The sequence below is a fragment of the Oncorhynchus clarkii genome, chromosome 20, assembly GCF_045791955.1.
Source record: "Oncorhynchus clarkii lewisi isolate Uvic-CL-2024 chromosome 20, UVic_Ocla_1.0, whole genome shotgun sequence".
NCBI lineage: Eukaryota > Metazoa > Chordata > Actinopteri > Salmoniformes > Salmonidae > Oncorhynchus > Oncorhynchus clarkii.
This window is the reverse complement of record NC_092166.1, coordinates 66,455,955-66,475,394: the sequence shown is the minus strand read 5'-3', so window position 1 is coordinate 66,475,394 and position 19,440 is coordinate 66,455,955. Positions and strand designations below refer to the sequence as shown.

Genomic DNA, 19,440 nt, shown 5'->3' with positions numbered 1-19,440 from the left:
CACAGGGACCTACAGCAAAAGAGTTGTTTTGCTTGAAGTTATTATAATGAAGTGTCAGAAGTTCTTAAATATTTCATTGAGTAGTGCTGTCCTTTGACTCTGTTAAACTGAGACATTTGCCCTTGTTTGAACATGAAGATAGAAAAGAATGTACCTGCTCTTTTATGGGCAGGAAGTTTACATCCTCTAATTGGAATATAATTTGAAAGCCACGTCAGGTGAGGCAGCACGTCCGCCAGCAGGTAAAGTGCTGCCACAAATCTGTAGAGTTAGAAAAGTTTGTCACTCAACAATGATACATCAATTGACAATACAAACCAGGTTTTAAAAGCCATATCGTGGACCACTCAAATAGAGTTTTGAGACACGGAAAGCAGTAATAGCAACATAGTACATTATTTAATTTGGAGTCCACTATAATCTACAATATATCTAGGCCTACCTGTACGTGGCACCGAAAGCGTAGAGCAGGGATGCAAACTGGTGAGGGCCCTAAAGGTGACACATTTTTGGGACACTGAAACACGCAAAGAGTTAAATATGTGTGTGTCACGATCGTCTGTAGAATTAACGGACCACGGCGCAGCGTACGTAGAGTTCCACATGTTTAATAAGTGAAACTGAGCAAAACAATACAGAACAAACGAAACGTGCCGTCAATGCAGTGTTCACAGGCACTACACAAAAACAAGATCCCACAACAAACAGGTGGGAAAAGGCTGCCTAAATAGGATCCCCAATCAGAGACAACGATAGACAGCTGCCTCTGATTGGGAACCATACCAGGCCAACATAGATATAACAAAACTAGAATGCCCACCCTAGTCACACCCCGACCTAACCCCAAAATAGAGAATAAATTATCTCTAAGGTCAGAGCGTGACAATATGCTTTAAAACGCTAATTTCTAGTGACTTTTAGGCTGGATCCCATCTTGAAATTCAGGTTTTAACTGTACTAATTAAACAACAAAGAATATGATCTAAATGATCAGTGTCTGTATATAAAATAAAAAGTGGATAATGTGAACCAAACTCATAGCAAAAAATTAAGGAAAGCAATCCAATGTTATTTGTTGCCTAGACTTTACTGTGAAAGACACGCAAGTCCAGAGAAAAAACAATACACTAATATTGCAGTTAGCCATGACAGCCTTTATAATAGAATGCTTGTGACCACATACATGTTAATATAGCACTTGGGGAAAAAACATCTTAAAGTAGAAATAGAAGTAAATAAAAAGGAATTCTATTTTTGCTCTATTATTGTGGCCACTATAGTAGACATTGATTTAAGGGCACAAGGCTACATGTGTGCAAAAATAACGTTCACTGAGTAAAAGATAAAGTAATCCCCCCTCACTCACACAAAAGTGTTACAGTCTGATGTCAAGTTCAACATAAAAGCAATATCTTTGGGCTACACTGCGTGTTATTACATTGTACACGTTCTGCCTGTACTACAATGTGCTAGCAGCAGCGCATGAGACCCTTTGTTGGCATAATTGATCTTTCAGGCAGAGAGTGCATCTGGCATACCCCTTTTTATCCACCTTATTGAAAAAGAAGGAAAGTGTGTGGTGTTCCTTTTCACCTCCATTGGCATCCAGCTTAAGCTAGGCCCAGCTCCAGCTACACTTGATCCCTGAATCCCCTTGTTTAACAAGCAATGCCTAATGTTCACCTAATTCTCTCATTCTGAAAATTAACCACATAGAGGGAATACATTTCTTCATAGATAGTAGTTAGTTCATTAGCTAGCTAACTATTTAACATTTCACACAGATTGCCAGGGTCCAGTGAGAAACTAATGTTATAGCTTGAGGAACGGCAAGGAGACGTATACCAGTTAATACTATAGCTAATTGGTTCCTCGAGCTAACGCTGCTAACGTTACCTCATCTAATGTTAAAATGTTAATTCAGCAAATTTTCACACCGTAAACTCAATTATTTGATCAGCTAATGTTGCTCAACATTTCTCTGGCTAGCTAATGGAGAATTTGATCCAGCTACTGTAGAAAGATACTTAACAATGCTAACAATTCTTGTTCCACCACACTTGCTTCCTCACCTCAAACTTTCCAAATGCCAGTTATTTTTCGGTTACAGCTCATGAAGTATGCTTCATCACCTTCTCATCTCCGTCTCCAGGCTTGTCACCTACCTCTTCGTTTCGCTGAGATCAGCCACGGCCAGGTTCTGGGACAGCCAGCGAACATCCTTTACTTCCTGCAAAATACAGTTATTTTGAGTGTAGATGCAGTAGGTAAACAAGATGAGACCAGAGTAGCCAAGCAAAGGAGTGTGATACATAATCTCATGTAGGGGACATCAGCAAATCAGGCCAGAGCAAGATGGTGGGCAGGACAAGCCACAGACACCATCCACGGGAAGGCATCCTTTAGCTGTTTTGACACACCACTATGTTGTCCTGTTTGAAGATGAGAAAAATTATTTGTATCACAAGACATAGTGTAAATGGTAGCTTCAGTCTTTACTAAGTCTTTCTTAACAAAACGATAACTCTCTTATAAAATAAAATCTGTATTTCCCTTCTAAACTGGGTAGGTATGGGTTTTGTTCTATTTTTATTGTCATCTTTTGTCATTTTTCTTCGCCAACGGTCATAATGTAATGTCCATCCTTTTTCTCAACGTCTTTCTCTTTTTTCCCAGGCCTTCCGTTAACCAGGGCAACTCTCCCATTGGCCACAGCCTAACAAGCGACCTTATTGGTCAAAACTTAAAAGTAAACAAACCTATTCACTTGTAAATTACCAATTAATTATAACAAATCAACTCAATACTTGGTTCTACCAAGGGTATTACATAAGACTTAGTGTTGTGTCCATACCAGTCATCACCACAGCCCCATCAGTGCCCAGGTCGTACAATCTCTCTGTTGGTATCTTTTTGATGTGCAGCACCTCCTTGATGGTGGCAACGATGGTGTCTGCCTGGCCATCAGGGACTGACACCAGGTCCAGGAACTAGTTTTAAAGGTGTCCCTCTTGGTCCATGTATCTAGAAAACATACACAAATCCATAAACCATTTCATTATTACTCATGGATGCAGTGTGACTGTAGAATATCACTATTCAAAATAATGTTGTAACTCTTATTGAAATATAAACCTGACATGTAAATCCAGCTGCTTATTAGTTGCCACATCTGTAGTTTCATCAGCCTCCAGGCCAATGGCTACAGATGTCTGAATGGCATGTAGGATAGGCTCCTCCACAACTTGAGCCAGAATCTTGAACATTTCTTTCACTATTATGTGTGACCTGCAGTTTGTGTTCTTGCCAATCTTCATGTAAATGAGAACAATGTGAAGTAAGTCTGGTGACATTTAAATATCAAGTGAAAAAAATATGAACAAAAACACAGAATTGTAGAGCACTCATTCACCTTGAGCTTTGTGAAATAGTACCAAACCCAGCAATTCAGCAAGGTCCAGCAGTTCTGGGAAGTTTGTGTGATGGGCCTGCTCCCGCTTTGTTAGATGGTACAGATATTTAAAACCCCCAATGATGGCCTCATGCTCAAGCACTGTGGTTGGCTCGAATGCAACCATGACTGAGGAGCCTGTGAACAGCAGCAGACATAATGCGTTATTATTGAGCCATGGTTAGTGCACAATCTGAGATCTTTTACATTAAAAGGCATTTTGAGAAATGGAACTATCCAATATAACAATCTTTACCTTTTGCCATCATTGCATGAGCCCTGACACTTTCCATTCAATGCTCTGTCCCTGGGTGCCGGTTAATTATGTCCAGGCTGGACTGTCCAGCCGATGAATCTAGCTAGCTAGCTAACTTGCTAAACTAGTAACGTTTTTTTTACCATGTTTCTATCATCAACATCCTTGTGAATATTGGATAGCTAATTGCCGTTACATTTGTGGCAGCAATATTATAGATCTAAATTAAGTTTAGTAGAGTGTTTAGGCTATAGCTAGCTTATGTAGTTAACTAGTTGGCTAGCTAATGTACCTTTCTTTCAGTTTCTCACACAGGTGCACTCTGAGGTGATTCAAGTTAATTGTGTTTCGCGCCACAGAGCTTATGTATTGTGCGCAGGTGCATTCTGAAGTGATTCAAGTGAATTGTGTTTCTTGCGCAGAGCGTCTGTATTGCACACTGGTAACTGGTGCGCCATGTTTCTTGAGTTGCTTTCTGCCTGTCACCGCTCACAGAACTAAATAGCCTTCAGAACTGTATTGAACCCAGACAGATATTTATTTACCAAGAAATGTGAATATGCTTTACAGAACTTTATTGAACATATGTTTAGTAGAAATATAATGTTTATTTTGGTGTGGCAGCAATGATTCTACCATGGCGCAGCGCCACACTTAAATGAACGCAGAGGGAACACTGGTCTGTGGACACATATAGACACCAGAACAGTGTTAAATTAGCACACTGGTTGGTGTAAGGCCTTATTAAAATATTTACAGAGTGCCTTGTCTTTCGAGAAAATTGTAGAGTTACCACTCATGACTATTTGTTAGTGACAGAGAGACATGGTTGCATTCATCCAGTTCGGTCCTATGGAGTGAGATCCTATATGTTATCATCCTTTTTTGTTATTATTTGACAAACTACCTTACATACAGTATTTCATGAGGCCTTATTTTGAGGGCCTAGTTTTACTCTAACACAGGGGCCTCGAACCCGTACACAAGGGTGTACCCTGTAGGATGTTAGCAATTATAATGAAAGGTTTACACTATTCATCTATGGCAAAGATACTTATATGTTTCCCCTTTCATCTGTGTCTGGTGTTAGCTAGCAGCCAGCATGGAACAAAAGAGGAGAAGGGTCGTTCAAAACTTTGACATTGTTGTCATGTCAACACATCCATCAGTGCTGCTGTGAACTGCATCACAAGAGACATGCCAAATTGGGAGATGCAAAAAAAAATGTTTTGTTGAAATTGATGCAATTTCAATATTGTTTGAGTTTCTTTGTATATCACCAAATTAGCTTGAGATGATTTTACTGCAACACTGCATCCAAGTTCCTGGTAGTTAGCAATGAGAGAAAATGTGTGTATTCTAATTTTTGGGGCATTTCCATCCCAAAAAATATTCTGGGTAAAATCTTAGTCTCTCAAAAGACTATTTTGCATTGGAATCAGTATGACTGTTCGGGATCTTTAAAGAGGTGATGGGTTGGAGAGGCTTATGCTGCCACCCACTGTAGTAACAGCAGAGGTGTAGGCATACTGGTAAACAAGAATACACCCATTTCCCTTATATCCCAGCACACAGGCCAAAAAGGCTGTTTTCTAATTTTGAATTATACCTTACATGGTGAAAATACACATTGATTTCGTTGTATATCCTCCCAGGGGCAAAACTGATGTTTTCAGATATAGTTCAAGCAATATTAGATCAAATCCAGATGGGAACTATTATTTTAGCAAGTGACCAAAATCACACATTCAGCAAGTTAGACCGACACAGCAATAAAAAAGGCAAATTCAAGGAGCCTCCAAAGAGGCTGCACATTTTCATCTCTACAAATAATTTACAGGACAGCTGGAGATTACTATTCCCAATGACAAAAGAGTACTCCTTTTTTTATTTTTTATTTCCAAAAATGCACTCAAAAATATAGTAGGTTCAAAAATCCATGACAGTGATATTGGATAATTTCCTGTATCATGCTTAATTACAACAACAGAAAATACACTTAGCGGAAGAATATGGAGAACGAACAGAGCACTTCTTCAAGACCCGGAAATTTTTTTTTTTAACCTTTACAAATGTAAACATAGAGGACAGAGAAAAGTCAACACTACACAATTTTGTATGCTTTTCAGGAATACATTAGGGTAATGATAATCTCATACTCAGCAAAAGTTAAATCTGAATTAGAAATTAAAATGAAAGAAAAATAAATCACTATTTTAGGAAAAGCCCATAAGAAATCTTTACAAGGTAAAGAAGAAAATACAATTTCTTAACTTAAGCAGGAATATGATCTTTTACTTTTGAAGAGAGACAACAACCAACAACTACAGTTTAAACTCAAATAAAGCATACTCTTTAATGGCAAATAAAGATGTTGATTTATCAATTATAGCTGTTGATTCCAAAAAGGCATTTGACCATCTTGAATGCCCTTTTCAAATAAAAACTTTGGAAGCCTTCAACTTTTCAGCTGAAATAATTCATTTTATGAAAATATTTTATAGATATCCTGAAGCAAAAATATACTCAAATCATATATTTTCTGATACATTTTCTTTAGAAGGGGGCACAAGGCAGGGATGTCCTCTCTCCCTGCTCCTGTTTGCACTGGCAATTGAACCGCTTGCAGAAAGCATTAGACAGGACCCAAACGTATACGGTATCAGTATTGGTAAACTTGAATATAAACTAAACTTATTTGCTAACAATCTCCTGATATACCTGAGTAATATTGAAAACTAAATTCTCTCCTTGTTAAAAATATTTTCTGAATATTCTAAAATCTCAGGATATAAAGCTAACATGAAGAAAAAAAATGCCAATAGAAAAAAAATAAAAATAATAACTCATGATCTACAGCAATCCTTTAAGTGGACCACAAAAAATATGAAATAATTATTATGCTTAATAAGTGACAACAAACAACAAATATATAAAAATAACTTTATCCTATTACTCAACAACATGAAAGCAGATCTAATTAAATGGATCAATCTTTCCATAAATCTTACATGTAGAATAAACCTCTTTAGAATGGCCTGGCTCCCAATGTTTTTATACTTATTTTCGCTAATACCATTTACCCCACCAAAGGCATTCTTTAAAACAGTAGACACAGTCATAACAGACTTTATATGAGCAAATCATAGAATAAAAAGGAAAGTTTTACATCTCTCTAAATTGTATCAACTCGCCACCCAAGGCTTTTACCTGCAACATATTGTTAAATGTACTAAAGAGGAACAATGGGTACATATTGAAGATGTGCATGCACATCCCCAGAATATTTTCACGTGTCTATTTTGAAAGGATTAAGCTAAGAACATTAACAACTTCATAATTAAGAACATAAACAATATAGAATCAAATTAAATGGATTCTACAACAACCAATATCACTCCCTAAAAACACACCCCTATGAAACAATCCTTTTCAGAATCCACCGATAAATTGGCCCACATGGAAAACTAAAGGCATAGAAACTGTAAATGACTTGTTAATAGGAAATACAATTATTTCCTTGACGGAATTAAAAAGCAATTGTGGGCTGACCAATGTTTAATTTATTTTTTAAATGCAACTTAAAAGTTTTATATCATGAAATTTCATTCTGAAATCTTTTTGACATCAGAGCAATGTTGAGGGAGTCCTATTTGAGTCAGAAAAGGATAGTCATATGAACGGTAAGATGTACAAAACCATGCAGAGAGCTGACAATCTCGCAGAAAATATATATAAACTAACTGACATTGGCACAAGATCGAGTGTTGAAACATAACTAACAAAATTACAGTTAATGAAAATGTACGCTTAATCCAGTATAAAGTCATGTTTAATACAAGAGACAAAATTCACAAATTCTCCAGCACAACAGCAGAGACATGTCTTAAGTGTAAAACTAACAATGACTAAATAATTCATGCCTTCTGGGAGTGCTATAAAGTCCAAAAGTTATGGGCAGAGTTAGTAAATTGGATGTCAGAAGTTTTATGATTAATCCGTCCATCTGTACATTTCAAGACGCTGCATATTGAGGGTATGGTTAGATACCCAATGGGTTAGACTATACTTTTCTTGTCAATCATTTTGAGAAAAAAAGTTGACTTAAAAACTGGAAATCAAATGATCCTCCATTGTTAATAAGGACCCGCCCTTTTGTTTCTTTTCTTTTTTCGCCTAAAGTGACATTCCCAAATCTAACTGCCTGTAGCTCAGGATGTGAAGCGAGATTATGCATATTCTTGATACCATTTGAAAGGAAACACTTTGAAGTTTGTGGAAATGTGAAAACCTATATATTTAAACAAGCAATTCTCAAAATCAACCTGCATTAGAGCATGCTGGGAAATATGATAATGATGGTTGTGGTTTTGGTTCAATGTGATTGTGTATGAGTTTCAGGCCCCTGTTTCCAGGTAAAACTAGGCCCTCTAAATAAGGCTTTATGAAATACATATGGTATTGTGTTAAAGAATTGAGTGTTTTTATGACATATTCGCTTAGGATCTCGCTTGGGGATAGTCAATAGGACGAAAATGGATGAATGCAACAACCATGTCTCTGTCACTAACCAATAAAGTCATGGGTGGTAACTCTACAATTTACTCGGTAGACAAGGCACTCACAGTGTGTTAATTTAACACTGTTCTGGTGTCTATATGAGACCACAGACTCATGACTTTCAGTGTTGATTTAACGCTCTGTGTTCATTTTTTTGTTTGTTTTTGAACACTGGAGAATTTGCTGTGTAGGGTTGGAGTCATAGGGTTCATACTACGCTCCCAGATCAGTTTCTAAGGGGTAAATTACAGTCTACTTGCTGTTCTTTGGTGGAGTGCACAGGGCAGAGCATGCAGATTCTGTTGGATGAGACTAACTTGCTGTTAATGATTGGCTTTTGTCTCCCTATGCTGGACAAAAGCTGAACTGACAAGCCCACTAGTGTATTAAAGTTATAATCCATCCCAAACCACAAATTCCTATGATTAACAGTGTTAAATAACACTAATATGTGAAAACAATATTTTTTGTTAACACATTTTTTATTTTGTTTTTATAGTAAGGTTGGTGGCAACATGTGAAAAATAGTTGTGGAAATCTGTTGCAAATGGCTAGGTAGCTAGCTAGCCAACGTAAATACACACATTAAGTTAATATCCCCAAGCGAAATATAAACTTTGTCATGACGATATAAACAGATGGATGTGCTCTATACAATTATGCCCATACCATCTATTGGCTGATTTGGTGACTTGGAGTGCAGATAATTGTCTTAAAAGCGTTATGAAATGTGATAGTGTGTCATCCCCTATCTCTAGTGAGGAGAACCATGTAGCTATGACGCGTTCTACACGATTTCCCGATTTCACAGATGGGCCACTGAGAAGTTAAATCATTTTTACCCATTGACAAAACATTGGCTTTTACCAACCTGACAGGAGTTTCATGATTGTTTTTCTGTGGGTGGATTATCCCTTTAAATGTACACTACCCAGAATTTGGCATGTTGTTTTGTGTGCGTGTGTGCATGTGTGTGTGTGTGTGTGTGTGTGTGTGTGTGTGTTTGCAGTCTCTGACCATCTTCCAAAGATCTCTGACCACCATGCAGATCCAAATACAGGGCCTGCTGCAGTTTGCTGTGCCTCTCTTCCCCACCGCTGAGGTCAGTGTTGAATTTACCTGTGGCATAATGCGTCCCGTCTGTGTAAGCATAGAATTTTTTGAGTACTGAATCCTACACTTGTCTTCTCCACAGAGAGACCTATTAGGCATCCAGCACCTGCTCAACTCCTCAGAGGCTAGCCTCCACCAGTTGACTGCCCTGCTGGACTGTAGAGGACTCAACAAGGTACAGGACACCACCACTGAATCCCACGGCATGGATCTAGTTCCTTGTGACAGTGGCTCTGCTGTGTACATCTATTCACTTCACAACATGTCTCAGAGAGATATTTTCTGCTATCTGCAAATGTGTTTGTTTGTTTCCTCCCTCCACACTGTAGGACTACCTGGATGCGCTGATCGGTGTGTGTTATGACGGGGTGGAGGGCCTGCTATACCTATGCCTCTTCTCTATCCTGGCAATTTGTGCCTTCTGTGCCATGCTGTGTGCCATCCCCCGGGCATGGACACATATCGCCAGCAGGTCAGGAGGTGCCCTCCCACTGAGTCTCTTTCATTACATTTACATTACATTTTAGTCTTTTAGCAGACACTCTTATCCAGAGCATTGCAATCAATGCATTCAACTAAAGTAGATAAGACAACCACATATCATGATCACGAGAATAGCAAAACCAGAGCTAGTAAGAATCACAGTCACTATCTTTCTCTCTCTATCGCCCTTTTATAGAACAAGAGTGTAAACATCCATTGTGTTTATACTGTACATACACCTTACCAAGTCATTAAATCATCCTGAAAATCTATGCCCCTGACCTCCAGCCTTCCTCTTCTCTCAGGGAGCGTGATTATGACGATATAGACGAGGAGGACCCATTTAACCCTCAGGCCAGACGCATGACGACCCACAACCCCAACCATGCCACCAACGTGCACAGCTTCTGCAGCTACAGCAGCAGTATGGGTAGCCAGAGCAGCCTCCACCCGCCTGCCGCACAGGCTGGGTCCAATGCACCCGTTTCAGAGTACATGTGAGTCAGAGTCCAGCCCTGGCCTGGTGTGGAGTGTATGGCAATGCACAGTCTAGTGTGCAATACGTACTGAAGCTAAAGTAAAGCTAACTGTGAAATGTAGTCATCATGATTGCTAAGATGACATACTGGCCCAAAGTGCTATGTTCTTGTGCTGTGGACACTTTTTTGGTGATAGGGAATGTTTGTTTAACTCACTCCTTCGCTCTCCCTTCTCAGGAACCAGTCGGCGCTGTTCGGGGGGAACCAGCGGTACGAGAACGTTCCTCTGATCGGGAGAGGCTCACCGCCCCCCTCGGTGCGTTGGGTCCCAGAGGCCATGTCTTTCTTGCGATGTCACTCAGGGTTGGGGTCAATTCCAATGAGGAAAATTGGAATTTCAATTTGAAATTTCAGTTTGCTTTCTGAATTGACTGAATTTAAATTGATCCCAACCATGATGCCACTGTCCCACATACTCTCAAGTCAATCAGCATTGTAATACTGATCTCTCTCTCATCACCAGGATTTCTGTTCTGTTATTTCATTTATTCAGTGACCTGGTAGGACTTGTTCCTGTGTTTACTTTCTGTTTGCAATGTCAACTCTGGTAAAGACCTGACAGCTGGGGCTCAGACTGCTCTTTAACTCTAGCTTGAGGCTTTTCCCCTAATGATGCTCTCTCTGCTTGATGCATTCTTTAAATTGCTCAAGTCAGTGTTACTTAGACTTGAAGTTGGTCTTGTAGTTTGTTTCTCACGAGTTGTGACGAGAGTGTTTTTCTCATGACATGACATCCATATGATAATACATTTCCAATACTGAAATCCATCAGTAAGTCTTTTGATCATGGTCATAATTTTGATGACATATCAGAGAGCACACTGCTGACTTTGTGCCTTTAACCTGTCTATCTACCATAACTGTAGATTGCTGACTCATTACCCAAGTAGTAGGACAGTGAAAGAGAAGTTTAACATGGACATAGCATGTTACTTAGACCAATGCCCAGGGGAGGATGTCACAGGTGTTAGTCCTTATTTGGTCACTTTCCTTCTCTCTTAAAGTATCTCTCTCCCCTTCTCTCTTTCACCTCCCTCTTTGGCCTCGTAGTGGCAGCTCTTTAGATCTATTCTCATTTCCTGTCGAGGAGACAGGCCACGTTTTTAGGATGAATACATCAAGCTTAACCATTCAAAATGCCTGCTGTGCCTAATTACATTTGATAAAGAGACAGATATCATGCATCTCATATATTATGGATATCTACTGTAGCTGCCTGCCATCCTTCCCACGGGATGACGTTTTTATATTTGACTGAAAATAAGGTTTATTACCTGAGACTAATGCTGAGTCCCAAATGGCACCTACACAACATCTTATTTATTTTATTTTAAAAGCAGTGGATTGTATAGGGAATAGGGTGCCATCTGGGACGAACTCTAAAGTGTTAAACCGTATCAACCTCTGTGCTTTCCCCTACCCTCTCACTCTACTACCATTTGGCTGTGAGGATTATGTCATGTGGTGTCTTTCTGGACCCATATCTACCTTTCTGCAAAGCGTGCACTCTACCTTTTCAGCTAACAGCTTCTTTGATATTTTTTGTTTGTTTGTTGTTTATATGTTTGTTTGTATTTCGTTTCTTACTTTCTTATTTTTTTTATCAACTTTTGGAGGTATACACTCAGCAATTTAGAAACAGAGTAAGTTGTTTTCTGTTCCTCTTTGGACCTCTCTACTGTCTGAAGGACAAGATAGACTCCCAATTGCTTTTCCCCCTGCCTTCGTTTAAAATCATCTCTTTCTTATTTACCTCCATTTTCATTTTGGAACTGCATTTTCTATTTCACCTCTGGCATGGCTTTGAACTGCAAACCTTACTGTTCATGACATCATCATCGTCATCATTCCAGTTGTATGTTTGACCCAGTCAGGTCTGTTTCCCCGTGCTGTTGGGAGTGTGGTGGTGTACCCTATCCTCACATCTCCTCCCTGGGTTGGGACATGTTTTCAGAGACACATCGGCAGCCCTATGTGTGCATGCCGCAAACCTTCCCTCTGTGTAATTCTATAGCTGTTACCGCCATAAGGTGCCGAGCGTCAGGCTTGTCGTTATGCTTGGTCTGGTGCTATAGAATTCTAGAGTATTGGTATGCCCCTTGTCTCACCTACTGCCTGAGAAGGCTTGATCCATAAGAAGGAACCTACAGTGTTGTCTGACTGATAGTCCAATCAATGTTTGGCATAGACACAGTATTGTCTCCCCTAGCTACCTACCCTTCCTTCCTGTCTCGCTGGTTAGATACTGTTCTGAAAGAGTACTATGTTATTCTATACTGTTGTGCATTTCATTCACTATAAGTCACCTGGTGTTGTCTCTAATTGTGTGTCCTGTCATATTATGTTTTCCCCTACAGTACTCCCCCAGCATGAGGGCTACTTACCTGTCCATGACTGAGGACCAGATCAGACACTTTGGGAATGATTTCCAGGCATAGAGCTGCTCCTCCCTCGATCTTTCTTCTCTTTCACTTCTGCCATCTCCGAGAGGGGTCCTCAAACAGGCGAACACGCACACACACAAAAACAACTACTCCAGCAGTGTGTGACTCTGTGGCTGCTGCACGGACCCTATCCTCGTCCAACTCACTGGAATGGACCAAGGCCTGATATGAGGAAAGGTGTCACACACACAGTTGTCCCATCCCAAACCCCAGAGCATAATGTGTATGTCTCAGTCACCGTGACTCCAGCCCTTATTCTATTATATGATTCTATTCATTCTATTTGTAATAATGATATATTTTAAAAACACTAGCTTGATTCATTCACTCCGATGAGACAAAAGCAACTTTTACAATAAATGACTTTAATAATGATCTAAATTGTTCAGGAACGAATGATTTGTATACATCTATTTTGAAGTGAAACGTCTTATAAAACATATTTTAAGAATTGAAGCATGTTTTTGGGCCTATAACCACTCCCTATTCTCCAAAACAGATTTTCTGTAATTACAGTATATATACTGTAAGTCTATGACTGCTTGTGACTATTCCTCTCTTGCTAAAAGACATTCTCTACCTGACCTCTTCAAAGACTTGATGTGGACTGCTGAACTATCTGGAGGAACCAGCCACAATATATTAATTATTCAAATCAAAAGATGGAACCATACCATTCTGTTGATATCTGAAATTGGCCAAGCACAAGGACATCAGAAATGACATTTTCACATTCTTAGAACTGAATACTGTAATTTCGACTGTCGGAGGGTCCTCCTTTTCCCTCCAAGGCAACAGACAACATATGCCATAATATTAGTTATATGTTTCCACATACAGTTGAGACCTAAACCTTGTGAAGCACAAACTCAACCCTGATTGTATGGTAGGGCCTGGGATAGTGACCCGACACAATGCCCAACACTGATTCTTCGCAGATACCCCTCTGTGTTGCTTGCTCTTCTCCATTCAAAAGGTCTCGCACGGTGTCTGACACAGGATTTTATGTTTTGAGCCATCATTTCAACGACTAAGACATGTTACAAATGTAATTTGTCCACATACGGTAACTGATGCGCATTTAAACTATACTGTATGTTGACTTCTGTAAAAACCTTGTACGTTTGCAGATTGTTGTGTCTTATTTTGTAGTATTTTTTATTCATTTTAGGGTTGTCCTAATGTGCCACTGGTTGTGCGATATCTGTAGCTTGTTTTAAACCAATAAAGCCCTTAGGAGAGCCTTGCTCTGCCATAATATCAGATATTCTTTTCAGAGGCCGTTGTTAAATGATGGCATTCGGTTGGATGTGTATTGTAATAGTACCATATCAACTTGAGTTTTGGTCATGACTTGCAAGCGGCTGCAAACTATCATGGTGAGAGAAATAGTGTTCAGACAGCAGTTTTAACCTTACTAGTGATCCTTTTCTTCCATTTTGAGAAAACATATCATCATACTCTTAATGAACAGGCTGGTTTGAGCTATCATCAGATAATGTTTAATTCTGTAGGATTTTATAATATTATTTTGTTTGTTTTGTTAATTTTTTCAGTTTGAATGCATGTGAAGTAGCACTGTCTAGAACCATTGAGAGTGGTGCTTGATGTGTATCTATCCTCAGAGAAGGGATATCATTGTGAATTAATAATAAAATACTTTTGAGTATTCTCTTGTTGTGTTTGGTGTATCTTCATTCTATGAATGCCTTATGCACATATTTTTTTAAGTCCCAAAATGAAAGTGTGGCTAAAGTGACCGACACTTTGCATAATTAAGTGGATGTGAAAGACCATCAGCCTAAATGTAATGACGACTTGGTTAGCCACACAGGTGTACAGGGCAAATATAATTTGACATAGTCATTGAGTTACACCGAGCTCCTGTGCAAACCATCCTTTTTCAAAACTCTGTCCTGGGGCTTCTTCTTCAATGAGGTTTAACTGTGGTTGGAATCCAATAAATGTTGCATTACCTACTAAACTGGAATATACTTCCCTTATGCTTTGTTTGAAAAAAGTATATATATAAATATACAGTATATACAGTTGAATTCAGAAGTTTACATACACCTTAGCCAAATACATTTAAACTCAGTTTCACAATTCTTAACATTTAATCAGAGTAAAAATTCCCTGTCTTAGGTCAGTTAGGATCACCACTTTATTTTAAGAATCAAATGTCAGAATAATAGTAGAGAGAATGATTTATTTCAGCTTTTATTTCCTTCATCACATTCCCAGTGGATCAGAAGTTTAAATACACTCAATTAGTTTTTGGTAGCATTGCCTCCAAATTGTTTAACTTGGGTCAAACGCTTCAGGTAGCCTTCCACAAGCTTCCCACAAAGAAGTTGGGTGAATTTTGGCCCATTCCTCCTGACAAAGCTGGTGTCAGGTTTGCAGGCCTCGTTGCTCACACATGTTTTTTCAGTTCTGTCTACATATTTTCTATATAATTCAGGTCAGGGCTTTGTGATGGCCACTCCAAACCTTGACTTTGTTGTCCTTAAGCCATTTTTCCACAACTTTGGAAGTATGCTTGGGGTCATTGTCCATTTGGAAGACCCATTTGCGACCAAGCTTTTACTGATGTCTTGAGATGTTGCTTCAATATATCCACAAAATTTTCCAGCCTCATGATGCCATCAATTTTGTGAAGTGCACCAGTCCCTCCTGCAGCAAAGCACCCCCACAACATGATGCTGCCACCCCCGTGCTTCACGGTTGGGATGGTGTTCTTTGGTTTGCAAGCCTCCCCCTTTTCCCTCCAAACATAACAATGCTCATTATGGTCAAACAGTTCTATTTTTGTTTCATCAGACCAGAGGACATTTCTCCAAAAAGCACAATCTTTGTCCCCATGTGCAGTTGCAAACCATAGTCTGGCTTTTTTATGGCGGTTTTGGAGCAGTGGCTTCTTCCTTGCTGAGAGGCCTTTCAGGTTACGTCGATATAGGATTTGTTTTACTGTGGTACTTTTGTACCTGTTTCCTCCAGCATCTTCACAAGGTCTTTTGCTGTTGTTCTGGGATTGATTTACATTTTTCGCACCAAAGTACATTAATCTCTAGGAAACAGAACGTGTCTCCTTCCTGAGCGGTATGACGGCTGCGTGGTCCCATGGTGTTTATACTTGCGTACTATTGTTTGTACAGATGAACGTGGTAACTTCAGGCGTTTGGAAATTCCTCCCAAGGATGAACCAGATTTGGGGAGGTCTACAATTGTTTTTTTGAGGTCTTGGCTGATTTATTTTGGTTTTCACATGATGTCAAGCAAAGAGGCACTGAAGTTAGGCCTTGAAATACATCCACAGGTACACCTCCAATTGACTCAAATGGTGTCATTTAGCCTATCAGAAGCTTCTAAAACAATGACATGATTTTCAGAATTTTCCAAGCTGTATAAAGGCACAGTCAACTTAGTGTATGTAAACTTCTGACCCACTGGAATTGTGATACAGTGAATTATAAGTGAAATAATCGGTCTGTAAACAATTGTTGGAAAAATTCCTTGTGTCATGCACAAAGTAACCGACTTGCCAAAACAAACAATAGTTTGCCCGGTGGATCGGTGCATCACCTGTTGTACATTTTCAACAGAGCGTTATTAGCTATTATCAGTAGCTAGCGGACTTTACTGACTGCTGCCAGCAGGTTAGTCAGTGCAACATGTGTTTTACTCTGAAAAGCGAGCTGTTAGCAGACCATTAGCGGCAGTTGGTCTGTGCTACATGTGTGTTTCACTCAAGTTTAGAGCTATTAGACCGTTTTTAGCTGCTGTTTGGTCGGTAAGACGTTTTACTGTGAAAAGAGAACTGTTGGTAGACAGTACTTAGCGGCAGGCAGGTCGATGCAACACATGTGTTTTACTCTAAACAGAGCACTGCTCTCTTGTAATTTGTGCATAACGTTATTTGTGTTAATGCAATTTAAATTAACTTCTTCTTGTCATCAAGGATGCAGGCGGTACGCAACTGACCTTCAAATCCTTTTTGGATTGTGGTGAGTGAAAAGTTTCACATTTCACACAATATCCTATGGAACAACACACTTATACTGACACACTTTAAATATACTTACTTTATATTTACTGTCAAATTGATTGCAGATTTCCTTGCTGGTAATGAATACAAAGCGAACTTGTGCCTCCCTAGATCACAGATCAGTCAAAGATTGGTTTATGTTTTGGGAGTTGTCTGATTATACTCATCTGTAGCTGTGCATTGTCTTTGCCAGTCATTAATGGTTTTAAAGAATAAGTGATACTAACATTTGTATGCCGATACAATCTCAGTGTTGATAGCTATCTATGGTGTATTGCTATAATACTCAGACTGCTGTTATAATAATTCAGTACGTGGCTGTAGTAGACAGGCTGTAGACTGCACATAATTGGAATTGATGTGGAAAGAAGCACTAAGTCAGTTTTGGGGATACGATGTTCACGTAAAGATGACCTCTTTGATTATTGTCTTCTATTCTGGTTTTTCTCTAAAAAAAAATACACAGCATATTTAATCAATAAGGTTGTGCAATCTTATTTTGTCTTCACATTTGCCAATACATTTGACATTCCAACAAGACCTTGGTGTGCTGGAGATTTGTTTACCCCAAGACCCAAATCCTGATGGTGAGTTGCTTATTAGCTTAGAGCTTCACATTCATCCATACAGTCCTGGCTAGCCTAACACATGTTCTGAAATGTAATTCAAGCAGATATATCTGCTGATTTCTTTTCTCATTTTGACATTTTTAAAATGGTCTTTGTTTCTGTGCTCACCTCTCACCCCCCTTTTAGAACAGTAGTGGGTCTAATCAATTCCAAATGTTACATTTTTGCATTCCGCTTGTCATTAGCAAAAGCCCTCTAATCATAATAATGGATGTTTCCACCTAAATTGTGTTATAATTACAGTGTTATTCACACCAGTTAAATGTTAACATGATTGCTAGATTCGTTGAGTTCCTCTGCAAGCAGCTCTTTATCAAAATACAGTGGAGACAATGAGGGGGACTCCGAGGACACCATTATATTGCAGCAGATTCCTGCTACAAGAAAGACAGCTGGGGATAATCGTCTATCTCATGTAAGTACTGAACATTTCCAGCTTAAACAAACATTATACTTGCTATTTCATTGCTGTTTTAAAAGTGTTAGTGTGTTCCTTTTTTAAATTACTCCGACTTAGATGATTGAAGACATTCTGAAGAACAAACCTTGAGGAGAGAGGATCATGAATGAGTATGCTTGGACAAAAAGCCTAACAGATAGCAGAAGATGCGATATGGTCAAGATATTGGTTGCACAAATGACAAGTGAACATGGGATTATGTCATATCCTCATTACATACAGTGGGACAAAAAAGTATTTAGTCAGCCACCAATTGTGCAAGTTCTCCCACTTAAAAAGATGAGAGGCCTGTAATTTTCATCATAGGTACACTTCAACTATGACAGACAAAATGAGGAAAAAAAAATCCAGAAAATCACATTGTAGGATTTTTAATGAATTTATTTGCAAATTATGGTGGAAAATAAGTATATATATTTTTTGCCCCACTGTAAATTTACTGTGTACCGAGTTCCAAACTGCCTCTGGAAGCAACAACAACGTCAGCACAATAACTGTTCGTCAGGAGCTTCATGAACGGGGTTTCCATGGCCGAGCAGTCACACACAAGCCTAACTTTACCAAGCGCAATAGGAAATATCGTCTGGAGTGTTGTAAAGCTCGCCGCCATTGGACTCTGGAACAGTGGAAACGCGTTCTCTGGAGTGATGAATCATGCTTCACCATCTGGCAGTCTGATGGATAAATCTGAGTTTGGCGGATGCCCGGAGAACGCTACCTGCCCTAATGCATAGTGCAAACTGCAAAGTTTGGTGGAGGAGCAATAATGTTCTGGGGCTGTTTTTCATGGTTCGGGCTAGGCCACTTAGTTCCATTCTAGACCATTCTGTGGTTCCAACTTTGTGGCAACAGTTTGGGGAAGGCCCTTTCCTGTTTCAGCATGACAATTCCCCAGTGCACAAAGCGAGGTCCATACAGAAATGGTTTGTCGTTCGGTGTGGAAGAACTTGACTGGCCTGTAGCAGTATTATCATTTATTACACAACCTAACAACTTCACAAGACTTGAGCAACACGCCAGTTTCAATTGGGTATGTTGAGTGTCATGATATCAGCAAGGTTTGTGTTACATCATTTATTCCCAAACTTTATTCCTAAAAAATTGTGCAGACCCCCAGGGGTACGTGCAATGCCGTCGGGGTATGTCAAAAAAAATGTGATTCACATTTTCAAACAGTCCATTTATATTTTCCAACGGGGCTACACATTTGGGTGATGTTTTTTTCTCGCCTGAGTAGCCTCGTTTCACAGCCAAAAATTAAATTAAACCATCTAGTGTTCAGCGAAATAACAATACAATGTCAAATAATTAACATCCAATGACATTAATCGTTACTCTCTTGCGGGAATTCCACTAACGGTCCATACAGTGGCAAGAAAAAGTATGTGAACCCTTTGGAATTACCTGGATTTCTGCATAAATTGGTCATCAAATTTGATCTCATCTTCATCTAAGTC

General features: G+C 39.3%; 1 protein-coding gene across 2 annotated transcripts in view; it reads left to right on the top strand.

The window, feature by feature from the left end:
* The window catches only part of LOC139376782 (tweety family member 2), a 117,154-nt gene extending 102,635 nt beyond the window's left edge, over positions 1-14,519 (top strand). Inside the window, exons 9-15 of one of the 2 annotated variants that reach the window (XM_071119708.1) lie at positions 9,277-9,369; positions 9,463-9,555; positions 9,710-9,852; positions 10,169-10,360; positions 10,580-10,658; positions 12,019-12,045; positions 12,760-14,519. In XM_071119708.1, the coding sequence (XP_070975809.1) occupies positions 9,277-9,369; positions 9,463-9,555; positions 9,710-9,852; positions 10,169-10,360; positions 10,580-10,658; positions 12,019-12,045; positions 12,760-12,840 (708 nt within the window). In that variant the 3' untranslated portion in view covers positions 12,841-14,519. The remainder of the gene's footprint in view (positions 1-9,276; positions 9,370-9,462; positions 9,556-9,709; positions 9,853-10,168; positions 10,361-10,579; positions 10,659-12,018; positions 12,046-12,759) is intronic. The other variant, XM_071119709.1, reaches the window with a different exon arrangement.
* Positions 14,520-19,440: the final 4,921 nt, after the last annotated feature.